The sequence below is a fragment of the Lepisosteus platostomus genome, chromosome 1 (genome assembly GCF_059453375.1).
Source record: "Lepisosteus platostomus isolate fLepPlt1 chromosome 1, fLepPlt1.hap1, whole genome shotgun sequence".
Classification (NCBI taxonomy): domain Eukaryota; kingdom Metazoa; phylum Chordata; class Actinopteri; order Semionotiformes; family Lepisosteidae; genus Lepisosteus; species Lepisosteus platostomus.
The window spans coordinates 66,195,696-66,219,069 of record NC_142611.1 but is presented as its reverse complement, the minus strand read 5'-3'; the positions used below and the strand labels follow the sequence as shown (position 1 = coordinate 66,219,069).

General features: G+C 51.3%; 1 protein-coding gene across 2 annotated transcripts; it reads right to left on the bottom strand.

The window, feature by feature from the left end:
- Window positions 1-27: 27 nt before the first annotated feature.
- On the bottom strand, window positions 28-23,374 carry mbd6 (methyl-CpG binding domain protein 6). Of its 2 annotated transcripts, XM_088633634.1 has the most exons (14): window positions 23,198-23,374; window positions 18,490-18,638; window positions 13,728-13,919; window positions 12,946-13,082; window positions 12,673-12,775; window positions 11,897-12,065; window positions 9,660-11,795; window positions 8,544-9,319; window positions 7,932-8,100; window positions 5,673-5,845; window positions 4,751-5,536; window positions 4,265-4,317; window positions 2,277-2,343; window positions 28-1,709 (listed from the first exon to the last, which is right to left on the bottom strand). In XM_088633634.1, the coding sequence occupies exons 4-14, from the start codon at window positions 13,056-13,058 to the stop codon at window positions 1,650-1,652; spliced, it is 4,605 nt and encodes a 1,534-aa protein (XP_088489760.1). In that variant the 5' UTR covers window positions 13,059-13,082; window positions 13,728-13,919; window positions 18,490-18,638; window positions 23,198-23,374; the 3' UTR covers window positions 28-1,649. The 2 variants fall into 2 exon arrangements, with proteins under 2 accessions (XP_088489760.1, XP_088489761.1); XM_088633635.1 differs by lacking the exon at window positions 23,198-23,374 and having other exon boundaries at window positions 9,660-11,792; window positions 18,490-19,087.

Sequence of the window (23,374 nt, the reverse complement as noted above, 5' to 3'; positions counted from 1 at the left end):
GCCATTAAAAAAATAACCCACACAAACTGCTTTGTAAACATTTTTTTTTAATCTGTTAAATTAAAAAAGTCAACTCCCATATAAAAGCTACAGCTCACAATTTTAAAAGTATCTTCTTTACAAAAAAAATGTAAATATTAAAAAAGGGAAAAATATTTTACAAATTTCAAAAATTGACAAAATTGCAGTCTTAATAGTATACAAAACCAAAAGATAAAGCTAACTCTGTACATATATACAAAAAATCCAATAGTAAAAATTGCATAATTTGCTTTATTATTATTATTATTATTATTATCATTCTTTAAATACAGTAACTGTTGCCTGTTTTCCAAATCGCCGTCAGTCAGTTGTCCAATTCAGGGTTAGAAATCTGGCAAAAAACACCAAGAATAAATCTACTCTACTTCTCCTGCTCACACAACTCTATTGAGAAACTGCTACGTTCCAGGCCTGCATGCCACATCAAGGCGCACAGATCAGCCAATGCTAGGGGTCACACACTCGCCTCTGGGAGGCCTAGGCTTTTGTCCCACACCGAGGAGTCCATTCTCTTAGCCCTGTATAGAAATTTTCTTAGAACTCCTTTCCAGTTGTTTATGGAAACGATGCATTTTTTTTTACCAGTAGTTATCGATAAAGTATCAGGTTGGACACGTAACAGTCCTACAGGTAATTAGATTATTTGACCTATGGTATGACAAGATCGCTGGTGGAACAAAAGAGAACCCAGAAGACCGGCCTCTCCAGGAACTGCGGCCAAGACCCCTGGCATCCACCATCTGATACCCCAACACATCACGGTCTTGTCCGTTCTCATCTTACCACCTACAACACAAACAGCTGAAGCACACATTTCTGAAACCTTCAGGTGCTATTTAAATAAAAAAATCAGTATTAAATATAACACTGAATAATAAAACTTCTTTTGTATAAGGGAGTGCCAAGATGCTTTGCCGATAACTGGATTAGCATTATTAATTCATATGCCAGCGGCTTGTTGGGTTCACTCTGAAATTGCTTTTAAGGTTTTTCTCTTAGACCTTTGCCAGCCTTACGCAGGCTTTTTAACATCCTCCTCACTACCACTCCTACCCCACCCTCTGCTTCTCCATCATCCTGAAAAGCAATGTTTCAACAATGGTGCTCCATGTCGCTAGAACGGTGTGGCTCAAGCTATCTTTTTGAGCAGCAGACGGAGGCAAGGCTCTCAATGGCTTTAATTCATGATGGAATGAAAGGACTGCTCACTGGGCCCGTTGCCCAGGACCAGATTGGTTGAAAGAGGTGGAGAAGATGGGGAGGTAATGTTTAGGAGAAAGCAGGGGACTCTTTTACGGAGTTTCAGAAAGCACAAGCAAAGAGAGGATTCAAGTAAACCTCACACCAAAGGGACCCTCGGAGCTTTTTCTTCAAACAGCAGCAACGTCTTCTTTTACCCCTGAAGCAGCCTGGATGAGATCACAGAAGGGCTGGAGGGATGGGTATAGCCAGCGTCATCCTGCCACACGGAGGTCATGAGAAGGGAGGCACAGGCAGCACAGGGAAGGAACCTGAGGAACTGTGGGCAAGGGCTGCCCTATGGGCCCAGCTGCAGGGCACTGTGGGCATGCCAGGGCCTGGGGTCGACTTCTGATCAGCAGAAGACGTTACCTCATCACTCTCCTCCTTTTGCTCTTTACCGATCTCTCTGGTTTCTGATGGACCACCTGCAATGACCATAAAGAGTGCTGTATTAAGTATTGTATATTAACCTTAACATTAATTAAACCAGAGCATCATAAACATCATGCATGGCAGTTCCATTGTTCTACAAGACAGGCTCTTGTTCAATTCCACAGAAGAGCACATCTTTTTGTTATTTTATCCATCCGTCTTTGAAAATTCATAAGCACAAAACCTCCTACAGCTGGTGATGGCTCATGCATAACAGCATATAGCTGATTAAATATGAGCTGGTGAAAAATGTCATGCAATGGGAGTCTTAATTGCATTTATTAACTTTTAACCACTGCTGTGAACTGGTCTATTCCCAAGCCTTTAACATGTCCATGTTCAGATATGGGTTTATATAATAATTTATATAATACTCTACTTCAGCTGTAGAGGCACATTGGTCCTTGGTTCACCTCGTATTATTTCAAATTAACCTCAATTACTTGACGAACTACTAGTTATTGGTTTAAGTCACAGGTAATTCAATCAGGGTTTCACTCTGCACTCCCAGTTAGTCGGTGGTAAAGTGAACACTGGCATTTTGATTGTGAGCTTCTCACCATAGTCCCATGATCGCCTGTGTTCACACTTTCTGCCTCCCTCAGGTCACTGGGCAGCTTCTGCAGCCTGGGCCATTGAAACAAGAGAAAGGAAAATCAACTTTTAGAAAAGCAAGCATTAATGCTAATAAAAGGCTGCTATTCTTAAGACATGACAGCAACTTTGCTTTTTCTGTTCGATTCCAAGGCTGTGTTCCAGCCAACTGCTCCTTTTGCTTGAAGTGTTTAATCAAGCCACCACTTTATGTAACTGGCCTTGATGCAGGTAAAGATTAAAGATGGGCAAGGGCACAGTCTAGAGCAGTGGTTCTCAACCTTTTTATCAACTGGGCTGCACCCGTGGCTAAAAGCAGGTCTCGCGGGCTGCATGTATTAATCACTATTAGGCCTACCTTATCTGTGTGCATAATAGCTATTATAATTATCTATAATGCATATATATAATTATAGTAATATATAACCGTATAATAGCTATTAACCATGTGCATGTATATATATGCATAAGCAAAGTGCTTCTGAATTTGCACAGCTGATGAAGGACTTCCGTCCAAAACGTCCTGTTTCTCAAACAACCTTGTGTACTACACCATAACTTTTCCAACCTCTCTCTCTATATATATATATCACCATCACTGAATGGTTTGCCATGTTTAGTGAGTAGCCATGGCATTTTGAACATGGCTAGTGTCACCACCTGGGATGCTTTTAAAGTAGCTCGCATGATTTTCTGCGTGGCAAGAGCAGTTTTTTTCGAGATGACTTATCTTGAGAGACCTGTCACTTGAATCTGGTGGGTATCGCTTGTCAAAATCTTTGTGAGTAGTGTCAAAATGTCTTTTTACATTGTACGTTTTTCACACGCCAATAATTTTATTACAAAGCAAACAGAAAGGCTAACCATCTCTATCAATCACGGCAAATTTGCTCCTCCATTCTTCCAGTACTTTCCCACCCTCATCGCTGATGCTCCGACTCTTTTCTGTTTGCACGTTGCATTGTCTGTATTTGTTTCATTGACATTTTCTTCTTCTGGCCCATGTAGTTTTCACCCCTTAAAACAAACTTACCAATTTTTCTTTTTTTTTTAATCCGCACTAGCAGGCTACTAGCCCAGGCAGCCCTGCTGTGCGTGGGCTAGTCTTTGCACTCAGTGTGTTCTAGTGACGTATGTTACAGCCTACGTGCAGCACTTTAATGAAATTAAAGATTAGTGAAAATTAATCTGATCACCAGCGAATCTATTCAGAAATGGAAACACACTCTTAGTGGAGCGGTGAGTTCGATCTTTTTTTTTTTAATCGAAGGAATCGACTGCAAACAATTGTCATTTATTAAAAAGGGGTCGGACGTTGCGGGCCGCACTTTCGTGGTTGAGAACCACTAGCCACTGGTCTAGAGAAATCAAGCTTCCTTTCCCCTGTCCTAAGTAAGAGGGAAAAGAAAATACCATTTACCAGAATCAAGGCACACTGCTCATGGCTTTGTGTAAAACTGCTCTGACTGTTGGCATCTGTTCATAAATCTTAAAAATGTGGCAGTCTTATATTATCCGCTATGAAAATGATTCAGATATTGTTTTCTAATCTATGTATAATGTCCCGCACAATAATAATAATAACACAGTAATACCTAAACTGGGACTCAAGTCAAAGTGGTTTAGAAATCCTGAAACAGAGAGCTGTTCTCAGATCTGATGACCGTGATTTCAAGGATTAATTTAACATTCTCCACAACTTGTTTAAGAAGGTGAACCCCATTGTTTTTTTCCCCAATGGCTGGTATTCCTCATTTAGTAATTGTTTCCCATAATGCACTAATGTGCCTCACAGTACACACCAGCAGCAACAGCGAGGCTCGTGGGTAATCCCTCCCCAGTCCTGTCACAGCAGGCACTGGCCTCCCTGACAGCAGAGTATCGTCCCCCGTACCTCACTGGTACCCATCCCTCTGGGCCACAGTGACACAGAGACCAGAGTGATTTTACTCACGCTTGCTTCCTCTTTCGGCCTCTCCTGGCACCCCCTGTTCGCACAGCCTGCCCCTGTGAGAGAGAGAGTGCCTGGTCATGACAATAAACCCACCTCATCCTCTGCATGTCCTTCAACCATCCGAGTGCTATGGATCCTGTATAATACCTACAAGGCTTTTTCTTTTTGCATGAAAAGTAATCAAAACCAAGAAATATTTGGTTTGCAGCACACCTGTACAGAAAACTAGACATGTATCCAGACATATAGGGGTTTAAAGCAGAAGAACCTGATAAGCTGGGAGAAACTGGACATTTGAGACAATTTAGCCAATAATGAGGTGATATGGGTGCATAAGAGCTGAAATATAAATCCAAAGACAGCACAGGGCATTCTAGAACCAGAGCTGGTTCACGAAAAAACAACCAAAACCTCAGAAGTTCATTCTCACAAAAAACAGTTTTTAGACTGAGAACCACTGTCTTCTTAAAAACTAAAAAGACCTACCATGACTTCCTGTGCACCCACAAGTCCCAGACTGTGCCCTTCCTGGGTGCTGGGGCACAGAGCTGTCCCATTCATGCCTTCTCCTGGGTTGGGGTACATGGCCTGAGCCTGAGGGCTCTCCGACATCTCCTCGGAGACGCCCTCCATCTCGCCGGCGCAGTCCGGGGGCACGCCGTTGCTGTACGGACAAGCAGACGAGTCCGTCTTGGCTTCTTCCAGGGCCGCGGGGAAGGCCGGGCCCAGGGGAGGGTCACAGTGGACCCCGCCGGCACCGGCCTTGTGGGCAGCCCCCGGGGGAGGGGGTGTGGAGCCATCCTCACTCAGCTTGGGGGTCCCCCTGGCTGGTGACTGGGCTGCCTCCATCCCTAAACGGGACAGGTCCTGGTTGCGCAGGGTACAGGCACGTCGGGGGCTCAGGGAGGGGGGTCCACTGTTCTGGGGAAGGGGTGGCATGGTATCACCTGGGACCTGGGGGTAAGGACTGGGAGAGGGGGGTAAGGCACTCGGGGCCCCTGACTGTCCCCCACAGGGGCCCCCATCCGAGGCCTTCTTCCCAGTGACCTGCAGGAAAGAAGTGTAGATGGTTTCCATGAAGGAGCTGTAGGGGTCCAGTGGTCCGGAGCGCTGCTGGGAGCCCGGGGCATGGCCTGAGTTGGTTAGGGAGTCCTGGGCTAGCTGATTGGCTGGAGCTTCTTCCAGAGGGGCGGGGCTAGTGTTGTCTGATGTTTGGCCAGAGCTGTTGATTGGCTTGTCACCGCCCACAGGAAGAGTAGGGCCCATGTTGAGCTACAGGGACAGAGCAAGATTATATATACAGTATACACACACAGACACAATCAATATTCATCAGAAAGAATCAAAACCAGCATATCTGTAATCAGTAATCATAATAATAGAAAAAGCAAAACGGCAAGAGATATACCTGCAGACTGTTGAGCAAGCAGGCCATGGGGTTGAGGCCTGCAGCCTGGCCTTGGATTAGTGGCATGCCCAGGGTCGGAGCCTGCAGTGGGGGCAGCAGCAGAGGTCCAGCCCCCAGCATGGCCTGGAGGTTATTGAGAGCCAGGCTGCCGGAACCCAGAGCCGATAGATCACCTGCCAACACAGACAGCGTCAGTCAGCCCCACCCATCTTCTGCAGGGACAATCCAGCTCTGCTCCGATCAGTTCCAACACTGATGCGGCCACTTGCAGATCGGTACTTGAGATAATGTAGCATCGGCTGTTCAACTGGAAGAGTCAGACTGTGGCACAATTCTACAGGGGAACTGATCTAGCTAACTCGCGTATTGCAAACCCAGTTCCTGGAGGTTCTGGTGTCATCCCGTTTCTGTTCCACCCGAGCTCTCAGTTACACATCTTCTCTAGTTTATTTCATTCTTGATGTATAATTATAATACGCCTGTCCAGACTCCAAAGTTATGTTTTGGTCACTACTCCAAACATTCGCTTTCTCAACAAATCAAATCAACAAAAAAAAACAGTGTACGTCAAAGAAAATAATTAGGTTAATGGTTTTGTTGACCGCTGGAGTTGGAACAAAAAGCAGAAGTTTTAACTTCCCTTTAAGGTCTCTAATTGTTAAGCTGGTGAAGTGGAAAAGCTGCTGGCCACATTACTAAGGATTATTTTTCTCTAACCATCGTTTCTGAAAGTGACCCCAGGACTTGGCCAGATGATCAGCAAGTTGAATGGAAACTATAAAATATAATGACTGGATTTGTCATCAGAAGTCTGTGATTTAATTGAGAAACTGATGGGGTGGTTTATCTATATTAAGTGAGACATGGGGCATGTAAAAAGAAACATTTGCATCAGATGACTTGGTGTTTGGTGTTACTGGTCCTTGGTGTTACTGCTGCATTTTCCCCCTTGTGCTTCTCTTTACTTCTTTGTCTTGTTAGGATGCTCAAAATGACGATGCTGGAAATAAGCCTTATATGTGGTTTGCATAATGTTGCTGGGAGTAAGCATTATGCTGTAATTTATCTGGATATTCAGATATTTTACACTCAGATTGTTGGGCTGATGCATAGTCTAGTCTTTGTCCTTATACAACATTAAAATATTACCACTGTAGAAGACTGGTATTACAGTAACTTGCAGTCTCCTGACCGTCTGCCAATCCATATTTCAAATATGATATATTTACATGTTTCAAAGTAGACATTTTGATTTAAAATTAATTGCTTAATGTTGTTTACAAACAATGACGTGTATAGGGAACATGCAGAGAGCTGAATTGGCACATAATTCGGGCCAGAGCTAATTGGCTATATCACCAAGATAACAGGTCCCACAATATTAGACTTGTATAGCAATGTTCAGAATACCAGATACGTCACTAACAAAGCACAGCTCTTCTGCAAGCAGGACCTGCATGGTCCAGAGTCCCCAGACTGGACACATCAGCTGCAGGGACTAGTGGACAGTCTTTTTATCCAGCGTCCCTCTGTGACTGGAGCAGCAGCGTTCAGGCCTGTATCTCCAGACTAGAGCTCTGCACGGGCATTAAATTGAAGCCCGCGCCTGGACCATACCCGAGATCTTGAGACCCGACCCAACCGAGCCCGAATGGTACTGCCAAATTTGAAACCCGAACCCGGTCACTGTCTTCTCCTCTCAGAGCGAGTAGACACACATGCAGACACGGAGACCGGTCCTCACAGACGTGGTTTTACAGTGCTTTGCTTGGCTGCTATGGACTACACACGTACGAGAGAGGGAGAGAACGGGCGAGCGCGCAAAAACAGTTACGAATTTCTACGAATGAAAATAAATTTAAAACATTTAATAATAGTAATAATTCATTTTCACTTATTAGACCACAAACGCGAACTCGGCCCGAGGCCGAAGTTGTACGTGAAAAGTAGCAGACCTCTACTCCAGACCAGTCCGACCACAGCACATCTTCTTATAGCAGCGATTCCAGCCTTAGAGCGGGAGATCCCCAGTGCAGTGTTATAGGTCCCCCTAATGTGCCTTCTTCTGGAGCCAGGCAATGCAACTACTCATGTGACGTCCCCACGAAGGGGCAGAAGTTATCTTTGAATTAATTAATCAAATCGCCATCCCATGGTTCACAAATTGTTCTTTAAACACTGTAGATCTGTTGGTGACCTAAGAACCCTGCCAGGTGCTTGGGATATCCTTACCAGAGCATGCGGGATGGGGGTACTTACCCAGCACCCCGTTTCCCAGTAGGGGGGTGAGCAGCTGGGGAGGTAGGGGGCTGGTCTTGCCCGGGCCGGGCAGCAGGGCGTCGGCTCCCTCCGCGCCAGAGCTGGGCGCCGTCGTGGTACAAGTGCTGGACACCGAGGTAGAGGCCAGAGCGGAGCTGGGAGAAGTCACCTGCACAGCCGCGGGGAGAGGACAGGCTGATGACATCACGCCGCAGCGTCTGCAGAGACGGGCTACACCCCTCAAGCATTCAATACGGACACTCTCCCCCTTCGTGACTTCAGTTTGTCCAGCAGCTCTGCACACCTCTAACAACACTCGAGACGAAACGTACAAGGAAATGCAACTCAAGGGGTTTTACCCCAAAAGGTCTAGCAATGCAGAATTGCTAGACCCTTCTGGGGTCTAGCAATTCTGACGCACAGACGCACATCTGGACGAAGCAAGAAGCTCTGCAAGGCTCCAGAGCCAGTTACGTCTTCTGAAAGGGGTTTTAGACCTCCAAGCTCCAGGGTGCAAGACAAGCAAAACACATTCTTTCTCTAAAAAGTGCCAGACGGCGGTGGGTTCTGTGCCGCGGGCAGAAGGAAGAGGTGCGCGGCCAGGCGGCGTACCTGAGTGTGCGGAGGCAGGGCCTGGGCGTCGGCCGCACCCAGGGCCGCCGCCAGCAGGGCAGGGCTGAGGGAGAGGAAGGCGGGGGCCAGCGGGGGCGTGGGGAGCAGCAGAGACTGCAGGGCCTGCAGGGGGCCTTCGGCGGGAGACAAGCCCTGGAGCCCCTCCACGGGGGCGGCGCCGGACAGCAGGGCCTCCAGGACGGGGGCTTTCTCCATGGGCTGGGGCTGGGCCGCGCCGGGGCCGTCCTGCAGGGGGGGCAGCTGCTGCTGCTGGAGGAGCAGCTCCAGGTTGAGGTTGCCCAATCCCGCCAGAGGAAGCATGGCGGCCTGGTGCTGGCCGAGCAGCAGGGAGGCGGTGAGCAGAGCCTGGGGTCCCAGCTTGTCCCCCTGCTCGCCAGGAGCGGGCGGGGGATTCAGCAGGCCCAGTAAACCGAGCGGCACCTCCCCCTGAGGTCCCAGCATGGAGGGCAGCAAGTTCAACTGGGAGCTCTGGTTTAGCAGGCCCTGCTGTGGCTGCTGCTGCTGCTGCTGCTGCTGTGGCTGCTGCTGGGTCTGCTGCCCGCCGCCGCTCATCCACAGGCTAAGAGGCAAGGACCCCAGGAAGGGCGGGCCCAGCAACGAGGGCAGCCCGGAGCTGGCCGACAGCAGCTGCAGGAGCTGCTCCTGGCTCATGAAGGGGAAGGACTCCGCCAGGGGCAGCAGGCCTGGCCCTGGGCTGGAGGCTGGGGGGGTCTTGATCCCGGGGGAGCCTTGAGAGGCCTGTACAGTCTGTCCCCCTGTTGTGATGAAACAAACAGAAAGACGGGGCTTGAGGGTTGCGACCAGGTAGCTAGGACGTGCTGTGCGTCACAGCTAACACCTTTACTCTTGTGAAGAAGCACAGTAACTACAGAGTAGTGTAGATCACTTTCAACAACCGCTTAGTCCAATTCATGGTTTTGGTGACCGCAGCCTAACCCTGCAGATAAGGGCAGGACGCGGCCCGACGTGCACACACAGGGACAGGGGGCACAATCAAGGAACCCTAGTCAACTCAGCACGGAACGGAGAAACAGCCGATCACACGCAAACAAGAAAACACTCCCGCACAGACGTCCCGAGCTCTGGTGCCCTCACCTGCCCCGTTCGTGCTGGCTCCCGCGGGCAGAGCCTCGCCCGCCCCCATCCTGGGCACTGACCCGCCGGTCCCTGAGCTGGGTCCCCCCGCGGGCGCCGCGGAGGATGAAGAGGGGTGTCCCAACAGGCCCAGCAGCTGGCTGCCGATGTCCGGCCCCCCGCCGGGGTTGGGGTGGAGGGTGAAGAGGGGATTCTGGCCGGGGAGGGCGTTGGGATTGGAGCCGACGTTCGCCGCTTCCCCCTGGGACAAACCCAGGCTTCCGCTGTCGCTCACTCCGATGCTCATCAGAGTTAAGGCCTGCGCGGAGGGGGAGGGGGAGGACCTGTCCAATCCAGGCATCACGGGCTGGGATTGGGATTGGGGATGATGGTAGCTCTGGCCGTGCAGCTGGGAGGCATGCTGGGAATGGCTCTGGCAGGTGGCCGGGGCAGGCCACGCAGCTTGGCTCTGGGAGTGGGCCGGTCCGGACCCGAAGCCAGCAGGCGCAGGAGGGGTGCGGGACAGAGCGGGGCCGCAGGCGGCAGTGCCGCTCGGAGGCTGGGAGGCCGCTTGGGTGCTCTGGACGCTGAGCAGGTGGAGGAGGGCAGAGAGGGGCTGGGGGGCGGCCGCGCCCAGGGTCCCGCTCCTCCTCTGGGGGTCCTGGGCCTCCGGCAGCCTGGGGAAGGCGGAGAAGGGAGCGGCCTGGGCGGGCGGGGCCTGCGCCGGGTGGTGAAGGTGGTTCTCCGAGGCGGGGGGGGGCGGCGGGTGGAGATGAGGGGGACCCCTCTCTGCAGGCGAGGGAGGCAGCTCGGCCCCGGCTCGGCGGCTGTTCAGGTGGGACTCCTTGAGCATGCTGAGGACCGTGGGCGACCTCCGCTGCCGCTTGTGCCTGGAAGACTTGTCGGGAGGCGCCGGAGGGGTCCGCGGGGCGAGGGGGACCAGCAGGGCGCCGGGGGACCTGCTGGCGGGCGGGCGGCTCTGTAAAGTGCTGATGGGTACCTTGGGCGGGGCCTCTCGGCCCTGGCTGTAGGCGTGGCCCTGGCTCTTCTGGCTGGCCAGCTGGGCCTTGGCGGCGGCCGACAGCAGGCTGCTGGCGGGGAAAGAGGCGGCGTGGTGCTGGTGCTGCTGGAGCAGCTGCCCCGCGGGGAGGCCCAGGAGCCCCGAGCCGCCGGGGCCGGGGCTGGCCGCCGACGCCTGCTGCCCGTTCCGCCGCTCCGGCGCAGGCGAGCTGGGAGGGAAGGGGGGGAGGGGAGGCAGCTGGAACTGGCTTTGGTTGCTTTGGTGCTGGGGGTAGAGGTCGTGGCTGGCGCTGTCCTTGTACTGCTGCAGCATGCCCTCCAGCCTGCTCTTGGGGCTCGCGGGCAGCAGGGAGAACTTGGGGGAGCCCCCCGGCGTGGGGGAGTGGGCAGAGAAGGGCCTGGCGGAGGGCTGGGGCGCGCCGGCGAACGCCAGGCCGGCCTCGGAGGCGGAGTAGTGGCGGGACCTCTGCGGAGAGGGCGCGTCCAGACTGCCCGCGGGCGACGGGGAGCCGCTGTGGAAGGAGGGGGCGGCCTGGGCCGGGGGCAGCGAGGAGGACAGAGAGGGAGGGTTGTGGGGCGCGCCGCTACCGCCGCCGCACGGGACCTCCGGCGGAAGGGGGCGCCCCCCCTGACCGTGAGCCAGAGACGCCAGCGCCGAGGAGACGTGGCCATCCACAGAGTAGGGACCAATGCGCGGGGAGCTGGGGGGCTCAGGCGTCCGGTTCTGGGGTGTCGGAGGCCGGGGGTACCTCGGGGTCTGGGCCGATCCACTGAAACAAGAGTAGGGGGAGCGGGCGGGGGAGGGCATGTGTGTCTTTATTCCGAGTTCGGGGGACAGCCGGGCGTTAGCCAGGGCCCTGGAACCATTCGATGGGAAGAGCAGGGAGGGGTGTCTGGCAGGGTTCCCGGCGCCCGCGGTGCCCAGGCTGGGGCTGGCAGGGGGTGTAGGCTGGCTGGAGGACCGCTGTTGCCGGGAGTAAGTGCAGGGGCCCCCCTCCTCCCTGCCCGCCGGCAAGGCGGCAACCCCCAAACCGCCGCCGGCCCTCTCTGCCCGCAGCTCCGTCTTGATCTGGCTCCCCTGGGGGACCCTGTACTGCGTCGGCACAGGAGACTCCAGGTGATTGAGTGCGCCCCCTGCTGGAGAGAGAGAGAAAAAAAGAGAACAGCTTGATAGCCACTCTCCCCGGGAGCAGCTAACAGGGCTCCAGCCCCTCCCATCGTCAACGGCCGGCTCTCACCAGGGGGCGGCGCAGGCAGGGCCAGCTGGGACACCTCCATGCTGCGGCACAGCGCGGCCATCGCCACCACTTTCCGGCGATGGTTGCACAGTTTGGTCATGTCCTCCTCCGCCTTCACCTCCTGGGAGCTGCGCGGCCACACCGCTGCCCCTGGGTCGAAATTAAACACCTGGGCGGGGGAGGGAGAGACACAGAGGTCAGGGGCCACCACTGGAGGGGGAGATACTGCTTTCACAGACACCTAAAACAGTACCAGTCAGCCTTCCCATCCAGAACAGAGACCTCACTGCAAGCCCACAGAAAGCCACTGCAGAAGACCTGCTATCAGCAGGACAACTCAGAGAGCCGAGGCTGAATGATCCCAGTCCAACTCTGATGGGGCTCTGGGAACCCAGGTCACAGTCAGCTAGTGACTTCACCCAGGCCCCGTCTAGCACAGTCAGGACCATGGGGGAGGTGTACTTTACCAGTGAGAGTCTGACACTCAGCAACCCCGCTTTTCTGTTACAAAGCGACTTGTTTTAAGCCAGGAGGTGAAATGATTTGCATGCCCAACGAGAGCTGTGTGCCTGGCGCTCAAGAAAGGAAAGTCGTGCGAAGAACGCATCCAGAATGACACAGCGCGCGGTTTCCGACACCATCGCCGCGCAGAGAAAGCGCAGGCTGCGCTGACAATCCGTTTCTTTTCAAGAGACGGCACAGTGTTGCCAAACAAACAGGGGGCACGGGGGGTCCCCCACTTGGGCAAGGCAACCCTTAGCGTTTCGGGGTCTCACCTTGTGCAGGACCAGGGGGCACTCCAGACCACACTTGCAGGTGCCATCGGTCAGGAGGTACGCCCGTACCTCGTCCCCAGAGGACAGGACCGCTCCACTGGGGCTGTGGAAGAGAGAGGACATCTTTCCAGACCTGGAGCTGCTGGTATGAGCTGGAAGAACAGCAGTGCACCCGGCCTGACACGAGCAGGGAGAATCCAGAACCTCTGTCTTAATGGAAACGCCTAAAGGGACAGATAGATGAGGGGACAGGCGCACGGGCAGCAGGCTCACCTGATATAGACCACAGCTCCGCCCTCCAGCATCCTTTGCCAGCCAATAGGAACATGTGCTGTAGGCGTGCCTCCATCTTGGTCTCCTCCACCGCTCTCACTGCCTCCAGTCATTTTTTAGTCTCGGCTTTCCAGCACCTTCCGGGAGGGACAGAGACAGAGATAGGGAGAGAGGGACAGAGACAGGGAAAAGGAGAGAGGGAGTGGGAGAGGGACAGAGACAGGGATAGGGAGAGAGGGAGTGAGAGAGGGATAGAGACAGGGATAGGGAGAGAGGGACAGAGACAGGGAGAAGGAAAGAGAGAGAGACAGGGAAGAGAGAGAGGGGGACAGAAAGAAGGAGAATCTATTTAATGCAATTTTGATTTTTTTCTCTTTTTTCTGAAGGCTGTGCTTTACTCTGTGATCACAGTGAACACTGGTGGTATACATGGACACTGAAATAAATGTTGAACAATGCACTCAAGCAAAACCACTTCTTACAAAGACAACTAGTGTGTTCACATCATAGGTTCCCATCCTCTTCCTTGGTACAGGGAGCCCTCCATTCCCACAGGCAGTCAGTGTGAAGGGAGATTCCCACCGCACAGCAGTCTGGGACTTCAGGAATAGTGCAGCTTACAGGCACTTGCTAGCAACACATCTCGGGTCCTCTGTGTGAAACTGGCAGAGCTGAGTGCATTTTTAAACCAAACCCAGCAGCTCTGACGCAGCCTGGCACAGATCAAACTGCTACGCCTTTGGCGTGTTAAGGCCATCCCAGAGGTGACTGGGCAGTCCTACCTTTTCATCTTCATAAAGAGCTGGTCTCTGGCATCCATAGAATCAGCCCTTCGAAGCACATGGTTCAGGGCGGCAGGAGACGGAGGAACTCGGGCACCCCGCTAACTCTCCCTTTTCTTTAGGGTCTTTCGCCCCTTCTTGCTCTCGTCCGAAACTCGTCCTCTGCTGCAGGGTCCTCGGAGCGCTGGGAGTCTGGGGTGGGGAGAAGAGCGCTGTGAGCATGTTTCTGCCAGCACCCTCCCGCAGCTCAGGAAAAATCCTCAGGGCACACGCATTGGAATCTCCTACCGGATAACACTGACCCACACGAGCACGTCCCCCTCCCTCCTGCACACTGCCCTGTTTAAAAGAGCCACCCTTATCCTGGAACAAGGGGGTCATCGGACACCGCAAAACACGAGACTCAAGATCATCTCTGATACACGTCTCTGACAGGCAGCACGGAGAAGGTCCGAACCCGAGACAACGTCTTCACAACGACAGTAACTGCAAAGACACGGGCATTAATGAAGACTAGCAAAGCAGTCCTCACAAGTCAAATTCACTTTTCTAATGAACAAATAACAATAATTCCATACACTTATGTAGCGCTTTTCTGGACACTCCACTCAAAGTGCTTTACAGGTAATGGGGAATCCCACTATTACTACCAATGTGCAGCCCCACCTGGATGATGCGACGGCAGCCATAGTGCGCCAGTACTCTCACAACACACCAGCTATCAGTGGGGAGAAGAACAGAGTGATGGAGCCAGTTCAGAGATAGGGATTATTAGGAGGCCATGACTGGAAAAAGGCCAGGGGGAAATTTGTCCAGGGTAAGACTCCTACTCATTTTGTGGAAACACCCTGGGATTTTTAATGACCACAGGGAGTCAGGACCTCGGTTTTACGCCTCATTTGAAGGATGGCGCCTTTGTACAGTATAGTGTCCCTGTCAATATACTGGGGCATTAGGACCCACACAGACCACAGGGTGAGCGCCCCCTGCTGGCCCCACTAACACCTCTTCCAGCAGCAACCTTAGTTTTTCTCAGGTCTCCCATCCAGGTACTGACCAGGCTCACACCTGCTGAGCTTCAGTGGGCTGCCAGCTGTGAGTTGCAGGGTGATATGGCTTCTGGCATATCACCACATGATACCAAATTACATGATGATTATAAAGAACATATGAAATGTTACAGATAAGAGGAAGTCATTCAGCCCACTCGTGGCTAATTAATAGTTAATTGAACCAAGGATCTCACCCTGCAGTTTCATGAAAGACACCAGGGTACTAGCTTCACCCACACGGCTGGGCAGCTTGTTCCCTACTCCCACCACTCTCTGGGTACAGAAGAGCCTCTCCTGTTCTTGGTTTTAAATAGATAAGATAAGACTAATTTGGGGCTACTTTCACCCATGTCATTTCTGTGGAGCGGAGAAGAGAGAACGAGAGTCCGAGTCAGTCGATGAGGCCTCCTCACCAGGAAAGCAGCACAGATGTGCCAGAGGGACTGTGCGTCTGAGCGCGAGTGCAGGGGGGTGGGAGGTGCGAAATCTATCACCAGCACTTCGGGGCGTCTGCTCTGCCTGGTGGGGCCGTTTGAAGTCTGACAGAGCCCGGCAGCAGCCAGGAGGGAGACATTTGCCGGCCAACAGGACATGGCGGGAAAACGCTAAAAACCCAGACAAGAGGGAAGCAAAGGCAGAGCGGGGTGGGTGGGAAAAATAAGGGAGCGAAAGGAGATGAAAGTCAGAAGAGAAAACAGAGAGGTGGTGGGGGAGAGGAGAGTGGGCTGCAGGTGGGGGGGTGCGGATTCGTACGGAGACCAGGACAGCTGGCCAGTGTCAAGCTCCACCCACACCTGCGCCCCCCCCTTCCCACCACCACCCCCCCAGCGTCCAGGCCGCCACCTGACCCAGAACAGACCAGGCTGCTGGTGAGCGACCCGGGGTGACCCCTCGAAACCAGCTCTGCCTGCAGCCTCAGACACGCAGCTACGGCCAGACCTGGCGCTCAGGCAGTGCCTCTGGGTGCGACGTCACCCGCACAACAAGCGCCAACCTCCGCCAGCTTGCCCGCCGAACCTGACTAAACCGCCCTGCGCGCGCATAGCTCTGGGGCAGTCTGCTCCCCTCTCATCTCGAACCAAGTCCGATGAAAAGAGCACTACCACTCCCTTTGTTAAAATACAGCATTGCTTCAAAATGATTCCCAAATCCACGGATTTCCCCACTGTTACAGAGGCTCTCCCAGAATTCCCCCAAGTACCCAAACACGACCTGTCCCTTTCCGCTCCTCTGCTGCCTGACTGGTTCGCTCCGCAGCACAGACGTGTTCAGAGCTCAGGGGCCGCTCTCACGATTAACGAGCCGCGAGAGCTGAACGCACCCATGTTCCACAAGATGACAGCGCACTGCAGGTGAGCAGGTTACCAGCAGCCAGCTGCAATCGTGCCAGGCTCAGTGTCCATTCGCCGGTCACGCTCCCTGCTTGAGATGCAGGATTCATTCGCTGACCCGCCCCCCCCTGCCAAAACCTCCACCCACCGAGCCCCCCTCCTGGGATCAAGCGAACAGCTGGGCTGTCAAACACCGTGCGCATTCACAGAAACAGAGCAGAGAGAGAGGGGGGCAATGTCCAGGCAGTGAGGCTCACATGCACTCTACGAGCTCAGTTCAAGTCATTTAAAAACTCGGAGATCTCGAAGAGGGCTCTGACCCGGCTCAGGGGCTGCCCAGGGTCCGGGTGCAACTGACAGGCCTCACCCCTCGATGGAAATGGACAGGGAACGGTCTTCAAACTATTCGACCTGCGCCTGGAGAGTCCATCTAAATGGTCTAAATCTGAATCTTGCCGCAAGCAACTTAAAAAATGTGTGGCTGGTTACCTCCAGAGTATCTGGCAACAGTTTATCAACTTTCCTCAGAACGGTAGCACCACAACCACACACTAAAAACAAAAAACACACAAAGACGTCAATATAGTTCGCATCCTGACTGCCTTCTCGTCTGCCTTTACTCCCTTTCCAGCAGCGGGCACACAGACCACTGCCCACGACCTGGAAGGGGGATCAAGTACGGTCAGCCTGGACAGGAACACAACTCACACACTGGGAACTGACTCGCGGGTTCGGCTCAGTCCACCTGCGACCGGAAGGGCCTGGGGCTTTCTGCTTCCTCGCCAAGCACCTGGGCTCCGCTGCCAGGAAAACACCAAATCACTCTTGAAAATATCCCATAACCTAGAGGAAAACCTGAGTGCCGTCCCTGCAGGCTGTCTCAAAGCACTGGACAGGACTGGAAGGGTCTGGATCACTGGACCCACCTGAGGGCCATGAGGGCTTCAGGGGTGTCTGGGCACCTGACTGGGCCGCTGACAGCTGTCTGGGCGCGTGCCCTAGTGCCAGTGTACTGTACAGCGAGGTACGATATTTCACACCATGGGCGCTGTCCCGATGGACAGTCCCGACCTCTCCAGACAGGCCGGAGAGCCGGGGAAGAAGAAGACCGGAGCTGAAGGTATCTGGGATGAGCTGCCGAAGCCGATGCCCCTATGTCATCCAGGAAAGGGGTCACTTAGCTACTGGCCATCACACGGGCTGGACAGACCGAACGGCTACTCTCTGACCTGTAACCTCTCCTACTTTCTTTACGGAGCTGTCGATTTCAAACACTTGTCTTTAAAACCGGGAGATCGGGAGCGTTGGTTTGCATTTCTTGGAATATTCCCGTGCCTCTGCAACCAGGGAGCCAACATACAGCCTGGAAATGGTCAACCAGGAATCTTTGCAGAGGAGAATCAAAAGTGGGATACTTTTTCACGTCGAGGGCCAGAATCCTTGCTCCCTCAACCCACAGAGCACAGGCTGGGCTTCAGCACGGCAATGCACTGCCCGGTTCAACGCATAGGCAATGAAATGAGTCTCCTTACTCTGCCATTATTGTATCAAGCAATGAAAAAGCTCTCTTGAAACGTGACATGCTGCCAAACAGTTTGATTCCCTCCATAACAGTTCCATATAAAAAAACAATGCAGCCTCTGGTTAGTAAAAAAAACACAGAATCTAATAATAATAATAATAATAATAATAATAATAATAATAATAAACAACAATAATTTGTTAAATGAAGTTCAACGTTAAGAACACAATTTAAATATAATATAAGTTTGGGGAGGATATTTAACTTATTTGCTAAAAAGAAAACCACACGAAACGCAAAACTACCCACGTAAAGCAATCGATGAATCTGACCAACGGAACATGCCACACACAACGACAACTCTCCGGCCGGCTAGAGTCCCTTTCAAGAGTCTCATTTTTATAACGCCAAGTGCTAAGTATAAATACGATATGAATTCCATATTCTGCATTACAGCGCAAGGAGTCGTTGAGGATCACAAATTAACCCTTTGGCTCTAACGAGGTTAGTTACTTGCCGAAAGTCGGGGTTCTGCAACTGAAATGTAAACAAACCTCCAGCCGTTTTGGGGGTCTCCTGTCTATTCTCCCTTAGCAGCAACCCACTCTCGATTAAGTAAAGATTAAAAGCCACATTACTAGCGTTAACGCGAATGCCAAACTGTTTCTTTCCCTAGATCATCCGGCAAACAGGAGCAGGTCTGCTTGAAATACGCGATTTCTCCACACTGTAAACAAATCCAGTCTGCTCCGGGTGCAACACAGCAGCGCAGGCGACAGCGGCGGATCTGAAGTCCCGGTTCTGCACTTTCAATCTGAATTTCTCAACACGCTTCTGCAACCCTCGATGCGACGTACCTCCCTCGCTTTGTCGAAGTTTTTTTTTCCTGCCGGAGTGGAGTTGACAGACTTTTCGTTGTTGTTGTAGTGGTGTCGGTGGACGTTGAGGAGGGAGAGAGAGAAGGGGGGGCGGCCGCTGTCTTCTCTCCTTTCCCGTCTCCCCCGTCCTGCTAAAAAACAAAGAGCAATAAAGCTTCGTTTTATTGCGCCCGCTGCATTGTTGCAAATCACTTTAAATTTGGAAAGGTCCCGGGTCCCTTCGGGAGAGCCGATGGCTCCGTTCGGCTCTCTAGCCCTTGGCCTGGCCCGATTATGGCCACGCAATGTCTGTTCTGTTTTGATTTGGACTCTCCGGTGTAGCTTTAATTCCTGCTTCCCAGTTGCTATTTTTCCCTTGGATTCCGTGCCAAAAAAAATCATGGAGTTTCCTTTGGAGCATGCGCACTTGCCGAGGGACAGCCCTGGGAATTCCTTACCCACAATGCAAAGGGAGAGAAGACGTTTTTAATGTAGAAAAAGCTGAACGCCGTCTGGACTTCAGTGCAATGTGATCTTGCACAGAAACCGATCTTTTTAGTGTTACTCGCATATTCTGAGAATAGTAATGTGACGATAAGGAACTGTTTGTTGTGTTTAGACTATTAAATCTGTACTGGGTTATAATTGAGTTATAGTGAACGCGGCATCAAAAAGACCCGTATTATCTATGCACATTCATGTAAGGTGTACACCATGCGCAGTAAGCGGGCCTAGCGGGCGTGTCGTGTTACCTGCTCACGTATTACTAATTTACGTGGAAATCTAGGAAGAATAAAACAGAAATGGAAGATTAATTATTAATTAATTTTCAAGCACGAATTAGTTTTAGAATTGGGTCTACTCAACAGAATAATACTATAGTATATTGTAAAGTAGACCGATTCCTTGTATTACGTCTTGGTTGCATGTTCAAAATACGGATAATTTCTTATGCCCGTTTTACGTTTTTCTTCGGGTTCGTGTTTTGCAGTCATGTTACGAGAGGACAAGATATTAGAGTACAATCCAGACTTGTCGCAAGTAATCCGACGTCCGAGCTAACCAACATTAAATATACGGAATGTATCGAGGCTCCTAAGCCAACGATAAATCGCAAAAAAAAAGGAAATGTCGAAACGTTGTCGCCTGCTTCCTGTAACTGTTAAGAAGCATACGTTTAAAGTGCATTTTTCTGTTGCTTTTTTAATGCCGATTTATACAGGAAGGGAATTAAGCCGTGACGGTAAGATAGTCAAGAGACCTCATCTCCACCGCGGCGTGGAAGCTAGCGTAGGCACCGCGATAGCTGAGATGACACTTCTGCTGGTGCTCAGCCGGACCGCGTCTGGGCCGTAACACGTTTATCGACTGGGACAGACAGGATTTTACCTTAAGCGTGCATTGGCGTGCAAAACTCTTCCCCCGACTTTTTGTAAAAATACACAAATAACGCTGCTCGGTTTAGGGGAGAGCATTATTTCCTGTGTCCACTAAGGTGTTGTTTCTAAAAAAATAAAAATCGTATCATATCATCTGGCGTCTTAATCGTTCCTGTCCCGGATGCCAATCCAAACAACACCCCGGAGCGCTGAAGACACAACAGACTCGGACCCGCGGAGGGATGGACACAAGTTTTTTGACCTCTTCCGTTTTGGTGAAGCCACAAAACTTGTGGCGGACATACTTTCTCTCCCGGCCAGTGGACGAGAGGCGCAGGTGTGTACCTGGGGGGCAGACCCGGGCCGGACACACACACGAAGCGTAGCCAGCTAGCGCTGTTCCTAACCTGTTCCCAGATTTTTTTTGCAGTTTTGCCTCCTTTAAAAACAGACGTGTTTCTTTCACTGTCAGAATTAAAGCACCGCAGCCCGCGGTGCCGAAAGGAGAGCAGCGGGAAAAGTGAAAATTTCCAGGCGATTCCCCTCGCACCAGTGTGTTAAACCCGTACGCGTCTCTGAAGGGCGTGCGCGTTGACGCGACCAAAACAGTTGACATCTCTATCCCTTGTCAGAGACTGGGCTCTGTGGTTTTCTACCGTGAATCGTACGCACCCAGTGCCCGGCGGATACTTAGGTCGAATTTCACTTTAGCAGAGAAAACCCTCTTTTAAAGAATCCAGGTTACTGCCTTTATCAAGTCTTGCGCTGTTGTCCGCAAACACTAGTTTGTCCTATACTGCTAAACCGCTGTACCTATAAATTAGAGCTCTGACGTTGCGCAATTTCTGACAAGAGTTTTTCATTGGCGCAATTATAACAACCCGAACAATAAAGCTTGCAATTCTATGGGGGCATATTGGAAACAAACTGAAGGGGTGGGAAAAGTGACTCTTGTCACCGGAGATCATGTACAGATGTTATTATTATTCACCGACAGCGTCGCTCTGCAGAGGGACTCGGGTATGTGCCTGCTATTCGCTGCGCTCACAGCTCGTGCTGTTGCTAGGGGCCCCCCTTAGCCACGGCTTGCTGGTTGGTCTGCGCTCGTGCGGCGTTGAGGCGCGCTTTATCCAATTCAGGGTCGCGGGGTAGCCGGAGCCTATCCCGGCAAGCAAAGGGCGTAAGGTGGGGGTACACCCTGTACAGGACAGCAGCCCATCGCAGAACAGACACACACACACACACTCACACTGGGGCCAGTTTCCCCAGAAGCCAATTATCCTACTAGCGTGTCTTTGAACTGTGGGAGGAAACTGGAACACCTGGGAGAAACCTACAAAGAACATACAAACTCCACGTAAACAGACAGACAGCACCCCAAGGTCACAGCACTGCGAGGCAGCCATGATAACCACTGCGCCACCGTGCCGCCCCTGCGCTTTATCCAGGGGGGGAACGAGCAAAGAAATTTGACAGCTAAGTGGTATTTTTGAATACCTGGTCCACGTTTTTATTTGAATGAAAGATAACACATTGAGCAACGCGTATGTTTCATTTTGTCGAAGCATTCGGGAAGATTATAATAACAGCTGCATTAAACGCCTCGTTGTGCACTTAGCCCTAACTTGTTACCTGTTACACAATACTCATGTTCGGCTTCCTGTCTCATTCCGAGACAGATCGGGGGCTTTTGTAATGTTCCGTTTTTAAATTCATAACTTGTAAACAGTATTCTGACTAATAAAATGTACATCTATTTTCAATCTATTGCGATGCACAGTGTCACGCATTTGCTTGGTTGTTTTAAATAATTCTTAAACTATTTACTTCCTTTTCTGATGCTGAATGAGTTACGAAGAGCAGCGATTCGAACGCCGATTTAAGGCCACCGAGAAGCTGTTGGGTCACTCCTCTGTTCCCTGTGCTACGACATCTCCTCACATCACGGCAGAAAGTGAAGGAGTAAAGTTCGGGCTTACAGCTCCCACACCCACTCAGACATCTGGGGGGCGGGGGCGAGATCACCGCAGCAGCCCCGAGGAGAACAAGACCCAGATGTTAGCCAACATCTGGAGAGGCCGTCTTAAGGGGGCGGGGGCGACATGGCTCTCCCTCCAGAAGGATTGAAAGTTATTAATATCCCGACTGCAGCCTTCCAATAGAAACAATCAGATCATCTAAAAACCAAGTTCCACACCACACGGAATACAGTACTCAAATCCACTCCCCTTTTAGAGTCACATTCTTGAAAGCGTGACTTCTGCATGAAACGTTTCGTGCGAACAAACCAGTTAGCCGCACTTCACATTCCTACAGCGAAGTGTATGTACAGACTGATGATGGGAGTAAGCTGCCATTGCATAAAAATAAGCAGACAGAAGTCATCCTCTAACGAATAACTTTTAATAGCCCATGGTACCGTTCTGCTGGTATTCTTGCATTCAGATTTGTGATTTTTTTAACGCTGCTTAATTATTTAATCGTTGTAAATGAACTTCCCCGTGTGTTGCCGTCTGGCGTTACGAGAAGAAAAAAAAACGACAGATGACACCAGAAATAAAATTTTAAGTCAGAATGAGCCGATAACTCAATTTGTTTTTGCGATCGTGTCTGCGGTCCTGCCCGAAGCTGCCATTTTCCCGGAACTTGGAGGGAGAGCTTCTCGAGCTACAGGCGGAAATGACTTTGCAAAAGTACTGGTTTCAAAAGTAAAGGTTAGCTGATTCATGGCCACGGGGGACAGTGATAGGCTATTTGCAACTTTTTTTTACTATAAATACAAGCAATACAATAATAAACACAAAGCGTTATATTTTCTACCGGGTTACACTAAAAAACAAAATATAAATAATAGTACAGTAAAATAGCTTTTGCTCAGATTAGCGTTCATAAAAGTCAGTATATATTCAGGATACTTATCTGAAAACTTCAGAGTGCTATTGAAGTTCTGAGTTATGACCAACTTTTAAGCGCGCATTTGAGAAAGCTTGAAATTCATTATATACAACTCTTAAGAAACACTGCGATTGAGTAATGAATTAATTTTGTTGGATCAGGATTTTTTTCGGCGGGCGGGTATATGTCTGAGAGCTAGTTATCATGGCGACTACTACGACATAAAATTCACAGGCAGGGAATGAGGCTGCTTTCGGAAGACCACTGTTAGTAAGGAAGAAATACTCCCGGTTTTAAAACTGCGAGGTTTCACGGTGCTGAGAAGGACTCTAAAATCAGCACTTTTCTGCTGGAGACCCCCCGTCCCCGAAAATGTTCTCCCCAAATCCTCATTCCCACTTGAAAAAAATGACGAAAACAAAGGTTCTCATTACCAGCCTACGAGTAAGTTACACGCAATGTGGTCTTAAAAGTTTTAAACGCCGTTCAGAGAACGGCACCAAATCAAAGTTTAACAGGTCGTCTGCCTGCTTCTCCTTGGAAACCGGTTGCCAACGATTGCATCATTTCACATGACTCCCACATGCCCCGGCGTTCGTCCTAGGCGTCTT